This window comes from Zingiber officinale, chromosome 8A (assembly GCF_018446385.1).
Source record: "Zingiber officinale cultivar Zhangliang chromosome 8A, Zo_v1.1, whole genome shotgun sequence".
NCBI classification, from domain to species: domain Eukaryota; kingdom Viridiplantae; phylum Streptophyta; class Magnoliopsida; order Zingiberales; family Zingiberaceae; genus Zingiber; species Zingiber officinale.
Genome location: NC_056000.1, coordinates 77,118,441 through 77,137,612, shown reverse-complemented (window position 1 = coordinate 77,137,612; position 19,172 = coordinate 77,118,441). Strand labels below are relative to the sequence as shown.

The following is a 19,172-nucleotide window of genomic DNA, read 5'->3' as shown; positions in this document are numbered from 1 at the left end:
TTAAGAGTTGGATGCGTGCTGTGTGACAACCCAATGGACTCGGGTTAGATAGTGCAAGATGGACTAATGGATTGGTGGTTAGATGGGCTAAATATGTAAAAAAAGATTCATCAGATTAACTAAGTAATAGGTTAGTCATCCAAATGAGTTGAAGGAGATTGACTAAACTGATCAAAGGATCAGGAAGAGATGACAAATTGTTTGCCAAGAAAGTTTGTCAAATTGAATGGGACCAGTTGAATTGGTCAGATTTAGTTGACAAACAGATTAGACAATTTAGATTCTGAGTAAAGTAGACCATCATAAGTGTCTATCAAGTCATAAGAGTTAGACCAAGAGTTCAAATCAAAATCGATCAATTACACTAGATCAAGCCGTTCATGTAAACTTAAAGGAGTCTGAAAAACATTTTTTATGTATAAATATTTTATTATTATAAAAACTAGTTCATATTTATTTATTATGTAATATTCCTACCAATCAGCCATAAAATAAAAATAGTTATTTTTTTATTCTTCTCAATTTCACGCTCTTTCAATTGCTATTTTATTCTTTCTCCTCTTGGTTATTTTGTGTTCGTGAACAAAATGCATAGAGCCAATGCAAAACAAAAAAATATATATAATTTAGAATGTTTAGTTAAAAAAAAATAATTTTGAATCAATGTGGGCATTTGGTCTAGTGGTATGATTCTCGCTTAGGGTGCGAGAGGTCCCGAGTTCAATTCTCGGAATGCCCCTATTTTAATTTTTGTCTTTTATTTATAATTTTTATCTAAAAAATTAGTAAAACTATTGATCTCTTATGCTGTTTCTAAGAAAAATATTAATCATAACCTCAAAATTCTCTTTAGTTTTCAATATGTCTGGAAAACAAAATTTTTCATAATTTAAGAAAAAAAAAACAGAAGATGGGATTATTGTGCAGCCCTCACACTTCCACTTGATCCCATGAAGAAGGTATTTTTTGTTCATGCACTAATCTTGAAACATATCTCCATGAGAATCTATAAGCATTTTTCATGTTTCTTTTACTATAACAATCAAGTCTGTTTAGGATTTTATGTTTATATGTTTCTTTTTTTTAAAAAAAATCTAATTATTATCAAATGGGTATTAGGAGTCATCCCACCGAAGGATTGAGAACCATCAATGAGCAACACTCCTCATTATAGTCTAGGAAAACCCCACAATTCAACAACACATTTGATATCCCATATTCATATATGGGACATGAATTGAAACTAGACTTGCCCTCTCATTTTACTTTTGTCCCTAGATACTTCCCCTTGCTTCTGATTTGTCGCTTGACTATCCACGTCCATCCTCAGGATTGAATTAAATCCTCAGTTGTCGTTTGACTCGCAACTGACAAATTAGTTGAGAGTTCATTCACAATGCGTGATTAATTTCTTTCTCATGGCAGGTCTGAGGCAATAACTTTTTCTTTTCATGAGCTAGCTGATCAGAGAGCTGCACTGTAGACTCGTGTGTATTGATGACTTGCTCGAGCTCAAGCTGCTCATGTACTAGAACAACACGAGAAGTTTGAGAATTTTTTTCGACTGCTCTAACTTTCCAACTTCTCTTTTGACATGCCGTACAAGATCAACTCATCTACTGATACCAAAAGCAAGATGATGATCCGAACTGGCACGAAATCTTCCACAACTTTACAAGTTTCTCAAGCTGGGAACAGAAGCAAAATTAATTAGCCACAATAGTTTGTAAACTTGAAATATTTAGACAGCATGGTAACAATTCTCTTCGCTTACAGTTCTACACTCATAGATGGAGAAGAATCCAAGAAAATATTAAGAAGATGAAGAAGAATCCAATAGGAAAAATCAAGAACATCAGCATTTGTCATCTGCGTCCACTGCTGTTGGTCTCTTTCCTTATCTTGTTGCTTCTTGTCTCCAATAAGTTATGCTTAGAAATTAGAATCATGACGACAAGATGAAGAAGAATTCAATAAGTAAAAAGACAATAGCTAGTGGTGAGGATGCCTCCGTTCACGCCACCGGCAGCACCTCTTCTTCGTCCTCCTCGACGGCGTCCCATAGGAACTGCGCGTAAGAACCCAGCACGTAGATGTAAACATGTACCTCTGGATTATGGATCATGTCACAATCAAGAATTTACGAAATGAAGCTTATAATTACCAGTAGTCCGGCGATAATTTGATGGCGAGCTCGAAGTAGGCTTCTGCCCTCTCCTCGTCCCTGTGCGTTTCCCACACTAGCTTTCCGTACATAGACAACACCTCGCCATCACCGGGGCTCGCCAGGATCGCCTGGCCGTAGCACTCTTCGACGCATACCGCATCGCCTTTGTTGCACAAAGAAGGGGGCAACAACACCTCTCAACCTCTAACACGCGGAAGAAGAGGAAGAGAGAAAAGAGATCGCGCGGAGTAACAAGACAAAGACGCACAAAAGAAGAGCAAATACAAAGAAGGAGAAGAAGAAGAAAAAGAAGAAGAGTTACCGTGGTTCAGCAACATGCCTACTCCACAAAAACAACCGAAGCCTTATTAGAATTCTCTCAACACAAAAGAATCATATTACATGATTCTTGTGATTGTTGTTGTACAATAGGTTTATAATGATCTCTATAAATAATGCTAAACCCTAGATATTGTTATGAAAAATCACAATAAAATTCTGTTATATAAAATCTTAACAGAATTTTATTACGAAAAATCTTAACAGATTTTTCATTTATAACATCCCTCATATTAACTTTCATCCAAATATGAGTCACTCGTCAACAATCTCCACCTTAGCGAACATTCACCCCTTCGAAGAATACGAGTATCTAAATAAAGCTCCACCTGGATCTCTGGGTATGGACTTCCTTCCTCTAGCATTTAGATATATAGATTAAGTTCAAGCAATGCTCGAACTTCTCTGTGGTCATGGGCTTTGTCAGCATGTCTGCAGCATTGTTTGCAGTGTGAACCTTCTCATGTTGAATTTCTCTGGAAGCAATCAACTCTCTGATCTTGTGAAATCTCACATCAATGTGTTTGGTTCTCGCATGATACACTTGATTCTTCGCTAAATAGATAGCACTCTGGCTATCGCATAACAACTTGACTCTACCTTGCTGAACACCCAGTTCTCTTACCAACCTTGTAAGCCATAAAGCTTCCTTCACTGCTTCAGCTGCTGCCATGTACTCAGACTCCGTAGTAGACAAAGCAACAATATATTGTATCATAGATTTCCAACAAATAGGTCCTTCTGCCACAGTGAACACATATCCGGTAGTAAAGCTCCTGTTATCTAAATCTCATGCATAGTCTGCATATATGTACCTAGCAACTGAAAGATCTTCCAATTGTCTACTGAACATGATGTCATAATCAATTATATTTCTCAAGTATTTGAAAATCTATTTCACTACATCCCAATATGGTCGACCAGGATTTGAGAGAAACTTGCTCACCATACTAACTGCTTACGCCAAATCTGGTCTCGTGCAAACCATGGTATACATTAGACAACCAACTGCACTGGCATAAGGAACCTTTGACATCTCTTCACTACAACAAAAACCCTCATAGACATCGATTTTCCACCGGTGTCTATTACATTTTCGACCGATGTTTATGAAGCCGATGTAAAAGGTCTGTTATTTTAGACATCGGGTTAAAACCGGTGTAGTATCACTTAACGATACCGTTTCATTAACGGTGTAAAACTGATGTAATATATATGTTAATAACACCAGTTTTGGCAGCGGTATACGACCGATGTAATATTAGTTAATAATACCGGTTTTGCAACTGTGGAAAACCGATGTAATATCTGTATTTTTTAACAGCACAAATTTGATTTCCGAAACAATGAAAAACCGACAGTAACAAAAAAAACACAAATATTCACAAATTACACAAATATTTTTCATTCAACAATATCCATAAAATACACAAATATTCACAAATTACATAAATAATCTTCTTACAACAGTATCCATAAAATACACAAACATTCTTTTTACATCAAAAGCTAATAGATATCAGAATCAAGGTAGAACATTCTTTTAACAACACATCAAGGTAGAACCGCACTTCAAATGTAATCTAGCATGCATTCAGCCCACTCGAACTGCACTTCAGCAATTTCAACTCTGGAGTACTTGAGATTTGTAAACTGTAAAAACATATAAATAATATATTAGTAAAGATGCAATTTTGAAAGCTGGAAATGGTAAAGATGTAATTTTGATTTATTTATTTTTTTCCAAATATCTGCTCTAGCTCTAACGAGGCCAGTCTAGTTTTTCTGATCTCTATCCTTCTAACACTTTAAATCAAGCATTTTGAAAGCTTTTCAGTTTGGTTTTGCGATGAGAACTACCAATAAACTAAATTTGGAATGCAAAATATCTAAACCAAAGAAAGTCCCTTTCTAATTGATACTTGCAACAAAGATAATCTATAATACTTTATACAAAGTTAATTTATGATCAGGACCCAATAATCCACCATATGTCAAATAACTAAAACAAATGTGTACATGTATCAAATAAAATAGAATATTAAGTTTTTAAAGGCTGCTGTGGAAGACTATTGTTCATAATGCTTAATTCATTGAAGGATAATTGCGTGCATATATGACACTTAGTATATGTTGCTTAGAATATAACATAGATAATTTGCTCCTTCTAATTAAAGTGTAGAGATTGATAAGAACCGACAGCATCATACAACAAATTACTAGGCATGATAATGGTTGAATTCAAAAATCATGGAAGGACCAAGAGCATCATATAACAAATTAGTGACCCTGAATTCCTTCGAGGATAGTGAAACAGTTGCTAATCAAAAGGATCAGACATACCTTGACATCTTCTCATGTTGGTTGTTTTTTCCCTTTCCTTCCCACCTCCGCATTATACAATTTCAAGGCCCTTCATGCATATAACCCGTGGGAATTGTATTACCACATCAAAATACATCCATGTTTCAACAAAGGTAAGAAAAGAAGCCAAAAAACTTACATGTTGACAACATATTTCCAATCTTGATCACGAATGCGGTGACCAAGAGGATCTAACAAAAAATTAATCTCCATCTCAACATTGATGATAGTCAAAATCCAGTGAAAACTACACAAAGAAATATAATTAGTGTATGCATCCTGCATGTTCTCAAAATATGCAAGTGAGAGTGATATATAATGTTCTCCAGTGCCATCTGTTGACGAGTGGCTCATATTTGGATGAAGGGATATCATGGAAGAAAAATCTGTTAAGATTTTTCGTAATAAAATTCTGTTAAGATTTTATATAACAGAATTTTGTTATGTTTTTCATAACAAATTCTGTTACGATTTTACCGGGTCTGGGGGTTTAGCAGTATTTATAGGGATCATTGTAAACCCATTGTAGATCAAAGAACACAAGAATCATTAGATGTGATTCTCTTGTGTAGAAGAGAATTCTAATAAAGCTTCGGCCGTTTTGTGGAGTAGGCAAGTCGCCGAACCACGGTAACTCTTTTTCTTTCTCTTCTTCTTCTCCTTCCTGGTGTTTGCTCTCTTTTGTGCATCTTTGTCTTGTTGTTCCGCGCGATCTCTTTTCTCTCTTCCTCTTCTTCCGCAGTTCAGAAAGGTTGAGAGGTATTGCCCTCTCTTTGCACAACAATTGGTATCAGAGCTCCAGGTTTTTGGCAGATTTCTTCAACATGTCGGGGACGACTTCTGCGAAGTTTGATATGGTGAAGTTTGACGGAACCGGAAACTTTGGATTATGGCAGAGAAGGGTCAAGGACTTGTTGGTGCAACAAGGCATGGTGAAGGTGCTAGGAGAAAGAAAACCGGAAAGCATGGAGAAATCAGATTGGGAAGAACTTCAGGCGAAGGCAGTAGCAACAATCAGGCTTTGTCTTACGGATGACGTGATGTACCATGTCATGGACGAGGAGTCACCGGTGACAGTTTGGCAAAAGCTGGAAAGCACCGCATGTCAAAATCATTGACAAACAAGCTGTATCTCAAGCAGAAATTATTCGGGCTGAAGATGACAGAAGGAACCGATCTGAGCCAGCACATCAACGTATTCAACCAGATTGTAAGTGATCTGAAGCGGATTGATGTGAAGATCGAAGACGAAGACAAGGCGCTGATGTTGTTGAATTCTCTACCTTCATCTCCTACGTACGAGAATTTGGTTACTACTTTGATGTGGGGTAAGGAAACTCTCAAATTGGAGGAGATCACAAGTGCGTTGCTAGGTTTTCACCAAAGGAAGAAAACAAGCGATGAAATTTCTCAAGGAGGACTTGTGGTAAATAGCAACCAAGAGCGTGGTAGGAGCAAATCTCGACATGGATATGACAACAACAACAAGACTCATTCTAAGTCGAGAAGGAAGAAGGTGATCACGTGCTACAAATGTGGAGGTAAAGGTCATATCAAGAGAAATTGTCCAGAGATAAAGAAATATGTTGTAGAGAACAAAAGTAGTTCGGCAAAGTCTGCAAACATAGTTGAAGAAGAAAATTCAGAAAGCGGTGATGGAGATATGCTATCAGTTATGTCAAGTTCGGAGCAGCTGACGGATGCATGGATTTTAGACTCTGCATGTTCATATCACATGACTCCAAACAAGGATTGGTTTGACACCTATAGGTAGTGGATTCTGGTTCAGTGTTGATGGGAAACGATGCATCATGCAAGGTTATCGGCATAGGGAATGTCAGAATCAAGATGTTTGATGGTGTGATCAGAACTTTATGTGATGTCGATATATACCAGAGCTAAGGAAGAACTTGATCTCACTAGGCACACTGGATGGTATTGGTTGTAATTACAAATCGGTGGTGAGTAAAGGAGCTCAAGGTAATGAAAGGACAAAAGGTAGCAGGAAACATCTACAGGTTGATAGGGACTACAATTGTAGGTGGAGTGTCGCTATAGATAAGGCAGTCTTGTGGCATATCGCTAGGCATATGGGTGAGCGTGGGATGCTAGAACTTCACAAGAGATTTGTTGAAGGGTGTCAAACCTGCAAGCTTGAATTCGCAAATCGTGTTCTTGGGAAACAGAGCAAAGTGCAATTTAAGATGGCAACAAACAAGACGGAGGGAATTCGGACTACATAAGGAGATCTCTAGGGACTAGCCAATGTAGCATCACGTGGAGGGTACTTGTATTTTGTGAGTTTTATTGATGATTACTCATAAAAGGTCTAAGTATACTTTATGTGTTACAAGTCAAAAACTTTTTCAAAGTTTAAACTGTGAAAATCTGAAGCCGAGAACCACGCTGGAAGGAAGATCAAATGTCTTAGGTCGGACAATGGGATTGATTACACATATTCAAAGTTTCGGGAATTCCATGAGTAGCATGAGATAATGAGGTATTTTTGAGTTCGCAAGACACCTCAGCAGAACGGGGTGGTTAAAAGGTTGAACAGAATAATCATTGAGAAGGTAAGATGTCTCAGATTGAATGCAGGGCTAGCAAAGAATTTTTTAGTAGAAGCGGTTAACATGGCTGTTATCATTAATACTATAAGCCAAGAATGTATCAGAGGAAGTATGGACAGGGAATCAAGTAGAATACTCTCATCTTCGAGTTTTTGGATGTCCAGCCTATATGCACATATCTAGTGAGGAAAGATCAAAGCTGGATGCAAAGTCAAAGCAATGCATTTTTCTGGGCTATCAGAAAGGAGTTAAAGGCTTCAAGCTTTGGGATCCTAAGGCAAACAAGGTGGTGATCAGCAGAGATGTGGTGTTTGACGAGAAAGCTATGTTACAACGTACTCAGGAAGAAGGAAAGGAAACACCACAGAGAAACATGGAGAAAGATATTGTGCAGGTGGAGCTAGAGACTCATGACTTCGATGATTCTAGCTCAGAGCACATGGAGCATCACACTATAGCTAGTGGTAGAACGAGACGAGTCGTAAAACCACCCACTAGATACGGATTCGAAGACTTGGTATCTTATGCACTTACCACTAGTAGCGGAGACCCTACATCTTTTCAGGAGGCAATACATAGCTCTGAAAAGGACAGGTGGACGGGTGCTATGGCAGAGGAGATGGAGTCGTTGCATAAGAACCAAACGTGGGATCTAGTGGAACTTCCTGAAGGAGAGAAAGCTATAGGGTGCAAGTGGATATTCAAGAAGAAAGAAGCAATGTCAGAGGGAGAAGAAGTGAAGTTTAAGGCTCGGTTGGTAGCAAAGGGGTATTCACAAAGAAAGGGGATTGACTATGAAGAAATTTTCTCTCCAGTGGTAAGACATACGTCAATTAGAGCGGTATTGGCTTTGGTGGCACATCACGATTTGTATTTGGAGCAAATGGATGTGAAGACGACATTTCTTCATGGAAATTTGGAGGAGCAGATTTTTATGTCACAACCTGAGGGATTTAGTCAGTCCGGACAAGAGCAGTTGGTTTGTAAGTTGAAGAAATCGCTCTATGGACTGAAACAATCTCCTAGGCAATGGTACAAACGTTTTGATTCATACATGATTCAAAACGGATATAGGAGATGCGAGTATGACTGCTGCATATATGTGAAGGGCCTTGAAGATGAATCATTGATTTTCTTACTACTATACGTAGATGACATGCTCATTGTTGTGAAGAAGATGAGAGAGGTTGACAAATTGAAGAGGCTACTGAGCAAGGAATTTGACATGAAAGATTTGGGAGAGGCCAAGAAGATTCTTGGATGGAGATTCATAGGAATAGGGCTGCAGGGAGATTATGGTTGTCTCAAAGTAGCTATGTTGAGAAGGTGTAGGATATGTTCAACATGAAGATTGCAAAATCGGTAAGCACACCCCTTATGCATCACTTCAAGTTATCTAGTATATAATGCCCAAAGACGGATGACGAGATCCAAGAGATGTCAAAGGTTCCTTATGCCAGTACAGTTGGTTGTCTGATGTATGCCATGGTTTGCACGAGACCAGATTTGGCGCAAGTAGTTAGTATGGTAAGCAAGTTTCTCTCAAATCCTGGTCGACCACATTGGGATGCAGTGAAATGGATTTTCAGATACTTGAGAAATACAACTAATTATGGCATCATGTTCAGTAGACAACCGGAAGATCCTTTAGTTGCTGGGTACGTAGATGCAGACTATGCAGGAGATTTAGATAACAAGAGGTCTACTACAGGATACGTATTCACTGTGGCAGGAGGACCTATTTGTTGGAAATCTATGATACAATCTATTGTTGCATTGTCTACTACGGAATCCGAGTACATGGCAGCAGCTGAAGCAGCGAAGGAAGCTTTATGGCTTACAGGGTTGGTCAGAGAACTGGGTGTTCAGCAAGGTGGAGTCAAGTTGTTATGCGATAGTCAGAGTGCTATCTATTTGGCGAAGAATCAGGTGTATCATGCGAGAACCAAACACATTGATGTGAGGTTTCACAAGATCAGAGAGTTGATTGCTTCCGGGGAAATTCAACTTGAGAAGGTTCACACTGCAGACAATGCTGCAGATATGCTGACAAAGCCAGTGACCACAGAGAAGTTTAAGCATTGCTTGAACTTGATCCATATCTCTAGATGCTAGAGGAAGGAAGCCCAGACCCAGAGATCCAGATGGAGTTTTGTCCAGATATTCGTATTCTTCGAAGGGGTGAATATTCGCCAAGGTGGAGATTGTTGACGAGTGGCTCATATTTGGATGAAGGGATATCATGGAAGAAAAATCTGTTAAGATTTTTCGTAATAAAATTCTGTTAAGATTTTATATAACAGAATTTTGTTATGTTTTTCATAACAAATTCTGTTACGATTTTACCGGGTCTGGGGGTTTAGCAGTATTTATAGGGATCATTGTAAACCCATTGTAGATCAGAGAACACAAGAATCATTAGATGTGATTCTCTTGTGTAGAAGAGAATTCTAATAAAGCTTCGGCCGTTTTGTGGAGTAGGCAAGTCGCCGAACCACGGTAACTCTTTTTCTTTCTCTTCTTCTTCTCCTTCCTGGTGTTTGCTCTCTTTTGTGTGTCTTTGTCTTGTTGTTCCGCGCGATCTCTTTTCTCTCTTCCTCTTCTTCCGCGGTTCAGAAAGGTTGAGAGGTATTGCCCTCTCTTTGCACAACACCATCTATGTCAAACTCCAAATGGATGCAGGACCGGTCCGAAGCTGAAGTATGAAGCTCTCGTCTTACAGCCACATTAGCCCTTGAAGATACACAAGTTGTGTTAGATATGATTTTCATGGACTGGAAAATCGTAACCAGTACTGTTTTTAAATTATCTTTGTAAAGAGCATCTCTACCTGCATGGATGTTGTATGTCATGAATAGCATGGCCATTTGCAAAACTCAAACTTTTGTCCAGATATGGAACTTCTTCAGGCTTGACAAATACAACCCGGTATTCAGGAATGACAGCTGTATAAGGAGTAGATGCACCTGTCTCATTTTCATCCTGAAGTAACTTATCCAACTCCAACCAAAGAAGCTCCCTCCTGAAAGTACAGTTGATATTTCATATTCCACAAAGGAGTAATGAGATAATGATGGACAAAAGAGAAAAAAAAATAGAAAACTAAAAAATAGCAGTAGCCGACATTGAAATTTGGATGGCATGCATAAAAGTTTGCTGATACTACATACCATGCAGAGAAGTCATCCTCAATACCCTGATCATCATCTCCCAACCCCACTTGGACAATGTGCTTGGCGCCTATGCAGAGGAAAAAAAATATAGAAGAATATCCAAGTACGAATGATGCTTAAATTCATTAAACACATCTACAAACTTGCACATGACTACTACATTACAGTTGTATGTATGAAACTCACAGATAACATGACTACTCAACTGTTTCTTAGTAACTCCTCATACCATGTTGACTTTACAAGTTTTTAGAGTAACAATTAGTCTACAAAACAAGTTAAATTCTCTAGAAAAATGAAATGCATGAACTTTGAGCTTGCAACTGAAGATAGGATTTAAAATAAGCTTTAAGAGCATATGTGACTTAGTCAAATCACAAACTAAATAAATCAACTATATACCTTGCTCATGAAGCAGTTCATCGACCACCACAACAACCTTTGCAAGGACACAATACACAAATATATCAGCCAAGCAATTCCCACAAAAAGAATACTGACAATTTCATCATGCCAAACCTTATTAAAATGTTCATATTGCTGATTGCCCAAACTAAACACACCAAATTGAAGATTTTCCAACCAGGTTCCTCTCTCTTTCCCTTATAAAAACTAATAATCAGCAATCGATCAAGGAAAAAAGATTATTGGTAGAATAGATTAACTAAATGTGCATGCTTCCAGAACCTCTATAAACCATTTGTAGAACCGGGCAGCATTATCAGTAGGCTCGCCATCTCCATACCTAAAGAAAACAAAGGGATCAGCTCGAACTTTGAGGAAATTGATCGTTTATAAAAACAAAAAATTCCTGGCTTTTAACTTACGTAGCCAAGAAGAACAAAGCCAAGCTCTCCTTTTTCAGGTTCTCCTCGTACTCATCATCCTCAGTAGCATATTCGTCCTATAATTGAGGAAACTAACTACAGATCAGTCAATTAATCAGTAGTATTTCCAATTATCTGAAACAGAAGGAAGATAATCTTACGATATCCATGACTTTAAATATGGCATTAGGGTACCGTGCTTTAGCCTCCTCAGCCAGCGCCTAGAAGGGGGGGGGGGGATCTAAGATCATGGGAGAAAAATTCAAAAAATGAACTACTCGGATAAAAACCCTAACCTTCGCGAACCCCTCAGCCGTCCTGGTCTGCGTCCCAAAGAAGACGGTGACCTTCTTCTTCCCTTGGTCCTCCTCTATATCCATCTGGGTCTTCACCACTAGCGGCTTCGACGGCTCGGCGGGCTTCCTTCCGCTCGATCTCCAGATGAAGAAGATTGCCACGCAACCGACGAGCACGGCGATGACGATGTTCAGGACGGCGATCAACAGCCGGTTCTCCACGAACGCATCCCCAGTGCCGGAATCGAGCCCATATCCGTCGGAGAGGGAGGCGACGACGACCGACAAGAGATCAAGGGGCGATGCCTTCTCGGAACCTATCCGCATCTTGGCGGATCAAGCGGTGAATCGGAAGCACAGATCTTCGATCTCTGTTTCTATCTGCTTCGATTTGGGAGAACGAAGGAGGTCGAGATTGGGTCGGCGATGGGAGGGGAGGAGAAGATAGAGGCGGAGAAGGTGAGTCGCCCGAAGACGGCTCTCTCTCTCTGCCTCCTGTGGGCGGCGCCATATAGCTAGGTTTAGGTCGGAGGGAAGAGTTAAAGTGTTGAAAATTTTAGCTAAGTATTGGTAGAAAAATTAAATTATTTTATTTTGGTTCATTAACACCACTTTTAACAACAGTTTTTTACTATCCGATTTTGTAGATAGAACAAGAAAATTATCATAGACACCGGTTTTAAAAATCGCTGTTAAAACCGGTGTCTATTAACGAAAAATGGGTGCTCATAGACATCGGCTAAAAAAATCGATGTCTATGAGCGAAAATCTGCGCTGATAGACACCGGTTTTTGAAAAAACCGGTGTAAAATACTCAAAGACATTGGTTTTTGCTTAAAATCGTTGTTGTTCCACTAATGTCTATGAGGGTTTTTGTTGTAGTGCTTCTTCTCCTTCTGACATTACTTCTTTCTTCTTGAATATCCACTTACATCTCATAGCTTTCTCTCTATTAGGAAGTTCCACTAGATCCCACGTTTGGTTTTTATGCAACGACTCCATCTCCTCAGCCATAGCACCCGTCCTCCTGTCCTTCTCAGAATTGTGTATCACCTCCTGAAAAGATGTAGGATCTCCGCTACTAGTGATAAGCGCATAAGATACCAAGTCTTCGAATTTGTATCTAGTGGATGATTTTACGACTCGTCTCGTTCTACCACTAGCTATAGTGCGATGCTCCATGTGCTCTGAGCTAGAATCATCAGAGTCATGATTCTCTAGCTCCACCTGCACAATATCTTTCTCCATGTTTCTCTGTGGTGTTTCCTTTCCTTCTTCCTAAGTACGTTGTAACATAGCTTTCTCGTCAAACACCACATCTTTGCTGATCACCACCTCGTTTGCCTTAGGATCCCAAAGGTTGAAGCCTTTAACTCCTTTCTGATACCCCAGAAAAATGCACTGCTTTGACTTCGCATCCAGCTTTGATCTTTCCTCACTAGATATGTCCATATAAGCTGGACATCCAAAAACTCGAAGATGAAAGTAATCTACTTGATTCCCTATCCATACTTCCTCTGATACTCTGCCTTCTAGTGCTGCCCTTAGTTATCTATTAATGAGATAACATGTCATGTTAACCGCTTCCATCCAGAAATTCTTTGCAAGACCTGCATTCAGTTTAAGACATCTTGCTTTCTCAATGATTGTCCTATTCAACCTTTCCGCTACCCTGTTCTGATAAGGTATCCTGCGAATGAAGAAATGCCTCATTATCCTATGCTGCTCACAAAATTCCTAAAACTTTGAATCCATGTACTCAGTCCCATTATCTGACCTAAGACATTTGATCTTTCTTTGGGTCTGATTCTCCACTTCAGTTTTCCTCAGTTTAAACTTTGTAAAAGTTTTCGACTTATGACGCATAAAGTATACCCAGACTTTTCGTGAGAAATCATCAGTAAAACTCACAAAATATAAGTTCCCTCCATATGATGCTACACTGGTTGGTCCCCAGAGATCAGTATGTACGTAGTCCAGAATCCCTTTCGTCTTTTTTGTTGCCGTCTTGAATTGCACTTTTCTCTGTTTCCCAAGATCATAGAATTTGTAGAATTCAAGCTTACACGTCTTGACGCCCTTTAACAAATCTCTCTTGTGAAGTTCTAGCATCCTACGTTCACCCATATGCCCTAGCCGCATATGCCACAAGACAGTACTGTCTGATTCAGACTCCACTGAGACGGCTCCACCTACAACTGTAGTCCCTATCAACTTGTAGATGTTTCCTGCTACCTTTTGTCCTTTCATTACCGTCAGAGCTCCCTTGCTGACCTTCATCACCCAGCTCACTGATTTGTAATTGCAACCAATACCATCCAGTGTGCCTAGTGAGATCAAGTTCTTCCTTAGCTCTAGTATATATCTGACATCACACAAAGTTCTGATCACACCATCAAACATCTTGATTCTGACGTTCCCTATGTCGATAACTTTGCATGACATATCGTTTCCCATCAATACTGAACCAGAATCCACTGTCCTATCACTACTAGAAATATGGTCTATTATGACACTTTCTTTATGACATTTAATTTTTAATGTCATTATAAATAATCTATAATGACATATATCAAAAGAGGTTATTTTAAGTATTAAAATATCATTTTAGGTTATGTATGGTGACAAATTTTAATAATATCAGCATAAAACATATTTAATGTATAACGTGTATTTTTTTTCCCACAGCCGCGTTATAGATTTTGCCCGAGCGTACTGTTCCCTCAAGCGCCGATTCTTTCTTCTCGCGTACAATCCCTAACTTTCACCGTCGCCGCTCAGATCACCACGCTCAAGCGCCGCTACCTCCTCTCCCTTTTTCCTCTCTAACCTGCTCTTGCCGTCGCCACTCCTCTCCCCCACGCTCATCATCTCTGTCGCTGATCCTCACCCTTTTTCCTCCCTAACCCATTCTCGCCGTCACCGCTCCTCTCACCCATGTTCACGCATCCTTGTCGTCACCGCCGCCGCCGCCGGCCTCCATCGCTTGTCTCCACCACAATTCCTCCACAGCACTGCCTCCTCTGTGATTCCTTAGGTTTACGGAAGGAAGTAGTGAGTGGAGGTTTTGGTCTAAGAAATTTGAAGCTTTCAAGGTATTTCAATCTGAACCCTACCTCCATGAAAGTAACACTAATTGATTCCCCAACCATACAAGAATCCCTTGAATCGTTATTCCCAGATGAAGTCCAACCCATTGTTGCGGCTTGCCAAGCAAAGTTCGGTGATTATCAATGGTGAAATTCTTACTATATTCTTCTTTAGCAAAGCACTTCGGCCAAATTTCAGCAAAGCCTCTTTGTTTCTCTGTTGTGTGCTTGATAAACTGACTATGCAAGTCTATTGCATTTTGAGTTCTTATTAGTTAGAATGTATAATTGTTATTGCCACTGCAATTCTCCTCTAATTTAGATATTTATAAGATTAATTTCTCTATTGTTTTGTAATTATAGTTATCATCTTTACTATTTGCTCTTTGTTTGGTGAATGAAAATGACTAGAAAAACTTTGATGTAGCGACAATGCAATGGTAATTTGGTCACAATTGAAGGGGAAAACAACCCAGTTCAAGAATCCCAGTTCTATTGGTCAGGTACCTCATAATTCCCATTAGCATCAGTTCCTACATAATGTTTGCAAAGTCAAAAATTCACAGCCAATTAGGTGCCGCCATATTACATTGTTCTGATACTCGTGGCGGTTTGTATCATTTTTTTTTCTCTAAAAGGATATTGATATGACATTTTATACAGGCAATTGCCAAAAATCTTCCTGAATCTGAGATGATTGAATCTACCTCTGTTGCTGGACCTGGATTTGTGAATATAAAATTTTCAAACAAGTGGTACACAGGTAACATTTGTGGTTCTTTTTGTCTTTTCTGTAAGGGTCTTCCTAAATTAAGTTACTGAAGAATCAATCTTGCTGTTATTTTATTTCGTGTTTCCTTTAAAAGTCAGATCTTTTTTTTTTTTTTGACTATTAGTCTAATGTACTGAGATTGGTTACTTCCCGCATAACATTTATACATTATCTGTCTTATGTTCTAAGTTTGATACCTAGTTCTCTATCTCCTGGCTTTGCCTTTGGTATCTCGTGATCAATTTATACACTGGTGCAGTTCTTGCAAGTATCTCATCATACAAAAAGGGGCCTGATCAACTATGTTTTGTAAAACAACTCGTGGTAAATTGCTTTTAAACTTTTAAGAGAAACAGTTCTTTTACAGACAAAATAAAGTTATGAATTACAATCACAGACATACATGTTGACATGGAATTTTTTAACATGTAAATCCGATATATTCCCCTGTTTGATATCCTAGTTTGGAATGTGATTATGCTTGATAAGTTAAAAAAGGTAATATAAATGGTAAACAGTATTTATTTGTCCACTAATCCACTTATAAGCTCCTGTTCTCCTCCCCTCCCTTTGCTTGTAGTAGGGATTGCCACCCCTACTACCTCTTCTGCAGCCCTTATACAAAGAATCCTTGTAAAATTTCCTTTGCATTTTGTTTTATTATGCTTTCCACCAAGTAACTAAATGCAATCGGTACATCACCTCTGAAGTGGCACACTTAGTATTACCTATGGATATCTACTATAGTATATTATATTAATATAGGATATATTCCATATAAGTTGTATTATATTAATATAATATAGAAAAGGGTGTAAGTTTAGTGTCATTATTTTAGTGAGAGTCATAGTTTCATGGCACTTGGGAACGTGATTCCCATTACAACAACTTAACCAGAACTGTTATGGTGGTACCTTGACTTAATGCATTGTATGTCTATATAACTTTGAATAAGATGGATTCTGTGTATGACGCTACCTTTTAATTGTTGACTATTGTTGTTCTATCAGGGATGCCATGTAGTTTTGTTAATTTTATATTTTAATTACTCATTAATTAAACTTTATATTTTATATACTTATTGTTGCCTCTTGTAAATTGTTGTTGAATAAATTTATTTTATTCTTATGCAGTTTGGCATGTTAATCGAGTATTTGTTTGAACAATTTCCAAATTAGTAGGATGCTGGGGATCAAGCTATTGGTGACCTTCAGGTGTGATATGATATTGCTAAGTTTTTGTGGATTTATCATGTTTTAGAATGTGATCATGCCTTAGTGGTAAGGTTTGTCATGGAACCATGCTCTAAAAACATACAATTCATAATATACTCAACCAATAGTCTGAGATCTTTATTTTATTTTTTTTTAAAAAAAAATAATGCAAAAAATTTATCTACATGTAAGCATGTCTCATAATTTTAATGGATCTTGTGAAGAATGTTGAGTTAGGTTTTAACTGTGCCCCAGGAGGTTGGTTGGTTCACTTCCGTGAGTTTCATTTCAAAGTGTAATGCTATCCATTGATAAGTGCCTATGGAATGATATTTTATTTGTTTCTCACTTGGTATGATATTCCATCTTTTAAATTATGTTTATTATGTTTATATTTTCATTGTTTAATTTACTTATACAAATTTTTGGATTGTATTTGTAGGTGACAGATATTTGGATTTTGCATATGATGGTTGAAGATAGTTGATAGTAAATTAGTAGAGCTTTTTATTTTACAAGATTTTGTTAGTTCTAAAACTCAATGTTTTGTTAGTATTTACTTAGTGTTGGATTTAATACTTTTACATTAGTATTGCATTTGTATTTTTGTGATGATGAGATGAATTGTGATGACGTGGTGAATGAATTGGATATTTTGGATGTAAAACTTTTCTATTTTATATAGTGGTGAATTGTGATGATGAGTAAATTGTGATGATGTATATTTTTTTGTATTATTTAGTGAATGTTTTGTATTATGAATAAATATCAGTAATAATATACAAAATTTTTAAAACATTTATAATTGTTAATATAGATTAATTTAGGTGACATTTACTTATTAATATAATAATAAGGCATATATAAATGTCTATGTAGTATACTTTTCGTGACATTTTCGATAGTCAGTATATTTCTATATTTAAGACACTTTTGTAGTTAGCATAGATATTTTATAATGACATTATATAAATGTCAGGAATATTAGAGGGTCTATACTAACATCATATTTCAATACATTTTTTGGTGATGTCACCATAGCTTTGATGTCACTAAAAGTATACTATAAGGACATTTTTGTGTGTCCTTATAGATCTTATTTCTAGTAGCGTGTAGGTGTCAAACCACTCCTTGTTTGGAGTCATGTGATATGAACATGCAGAGTTTAAGATCCATGCATCTGTCAGCTGCTTTGAACTCGACATAACTGATAGCATATCTCTATCACCGCTCTCTGAATTTTCTTCTTTAACTATGTTTGCAGACTTTGTCGAATTACCTTTGTTCTCTGCAACATATTTTTTTATATCTGGACAATCTCTCTTGATATGACCTTTGCCTCCACATTTGTAGCACGTGATCACCTTCTTCCTTCTCGATTTAGAACAAGCCTTGTTGTTGTTACCCGATCCATGTCGAGATTTACTGCTACCACGCTCTTGGTTGCTATTTACCACAAGTTCTTCTCCCTGAGAAACTTCATCACTTGTTTTCTTCCTTTGGTGAAAACCTAGCAACGCACCTGTGATCTCCTCCAATTTGAGAGTTTCCTTACCCCACATCAAAGTAGTAACCAAATTCTGGTACGTAGGATATGAAGGTAGAGAATTCAACAATATCAGCGCCTTGTCCTCGTCTTCGATCTTCATATCAACCCACTTCAGATCACTTACAATTTGGTTGAATATGTCGATGTGTTGGCTCAGATCAATTCTTTCTGTCATCTTCATCCCAAAGAATTTCTGCTTAAGATATAGCTTGTTTGTTAATGACTTTGACATGTACCAGCTTTCCAGCTTTTGCCAAATTTCCACCGGTGACTCGTTGTCCATGACATGGTACATCACGTCATCTGTAAGACAAAGCCTGATTGTTGCTACTGTCTTCTCTTGAAGTTCTTCCCAATCTGATCTCTCCATGCTTTCCGGTTTTCTTTCTCCTAGCGTCTTTACCATGCCTTGTTGCACCAACAAGTCCATAACCCTTCTCTGCCATAATCCAAAGTTTCTGGTTCTGCCAAACTTCACCATATCAAACTTCGCAGAAGTTGTCCCCGACATATTGAAGAAATCCGCCAAAACCTGTAGCTCTGATACCAATTGTTGCGCAAAGAAGGGGGCAACAACACCTCTCAACCTCTAACACGCGGAAGAAGAGGAAGAAATAAAAGAGATCGAGCGGAGCAACAAGACAAAGACGCACAAAAGGAGAGCAAACACGAAGGAGAAGAAGAAGAAAAAGAAGAAGAGTTACCGTAGTTCGGCGACGTGCCTACTCTACAAAAACGGCCGAAGTTTTATTAGAATTCTAATATGAATAATACTATTTCTTATACCACTCAAATTAGCATTAAAGTAACTC

The 19,172-nt window shown here is 38.1% G+C and overlaps 1 protein-coding gene, 1 non-coding gene and 1 pseudogene across 6 annotated transcripts; 2 read left to right on the top strand and 1 right to left on the bottom strand.

Annotated features, from left to right (window-relative positions):
- Positions 1–667: 667 nt before the first annotated feature.
- TRNAP-AGG lies at positions 668–739 on the top strand. Its single transcript has one exon. It is a non-coding gene; the product is annotated as a tRNA-Pro (tRNA).
- Positions 740–2,014: 1,275 nt separating this feature from the next.
- LOC122010989 lies at positions 2,015–12,063 on the bottom strand (annotated as a pseudogene).
- Positions 12,064–14,442: 2,379 nt separating this feature from the next.
- Positions 14,443–17,464, top strand: LOC122011728 (arginine--tRNA ligase, cytoplasmic-like). Of its 5 annotated transcripts, none has more exons than XR_006120017.1 (6): positions 14,443–14,831; positions 14,918–15,328; positions 15,489–15,588; positions 16,731–16,811; positions 17,067–17,163; positions 17,254–17,464. XR_006120017.1 is itself a non-coding variant. In XM_042568102.1 (6 exons), exons 1-4 carry the CDS (start codon positions 14,674–14,676, stop codon positions 16,757–16,759), a joined length of 363 nt encoding a protein of 120 aa, XP_042424036.1. In that variant the 5' UTR covers positions 14,443–14,673; the 3' UTR covers positions 16,760–16,811; positions 17,067–17,163; positions 17,254–17,464. The 5 variants fall into 5 exon arrangements, 4 of the variants coding, with proteins under 4 accessions (XP_042424036.1, XP_042424033.1, XP_042424034.1 ...); XM_042568102.1 differs by having other exon boundaries at positions 15,253–15,328; XM_042568099.1 differs by having other exon boundaries at positions 14,443–14,972; positions 15,253–15,328.
- The last annotated feature ends 1,708 nt before the right edge of the window (positions 17,465–19,172 follow it).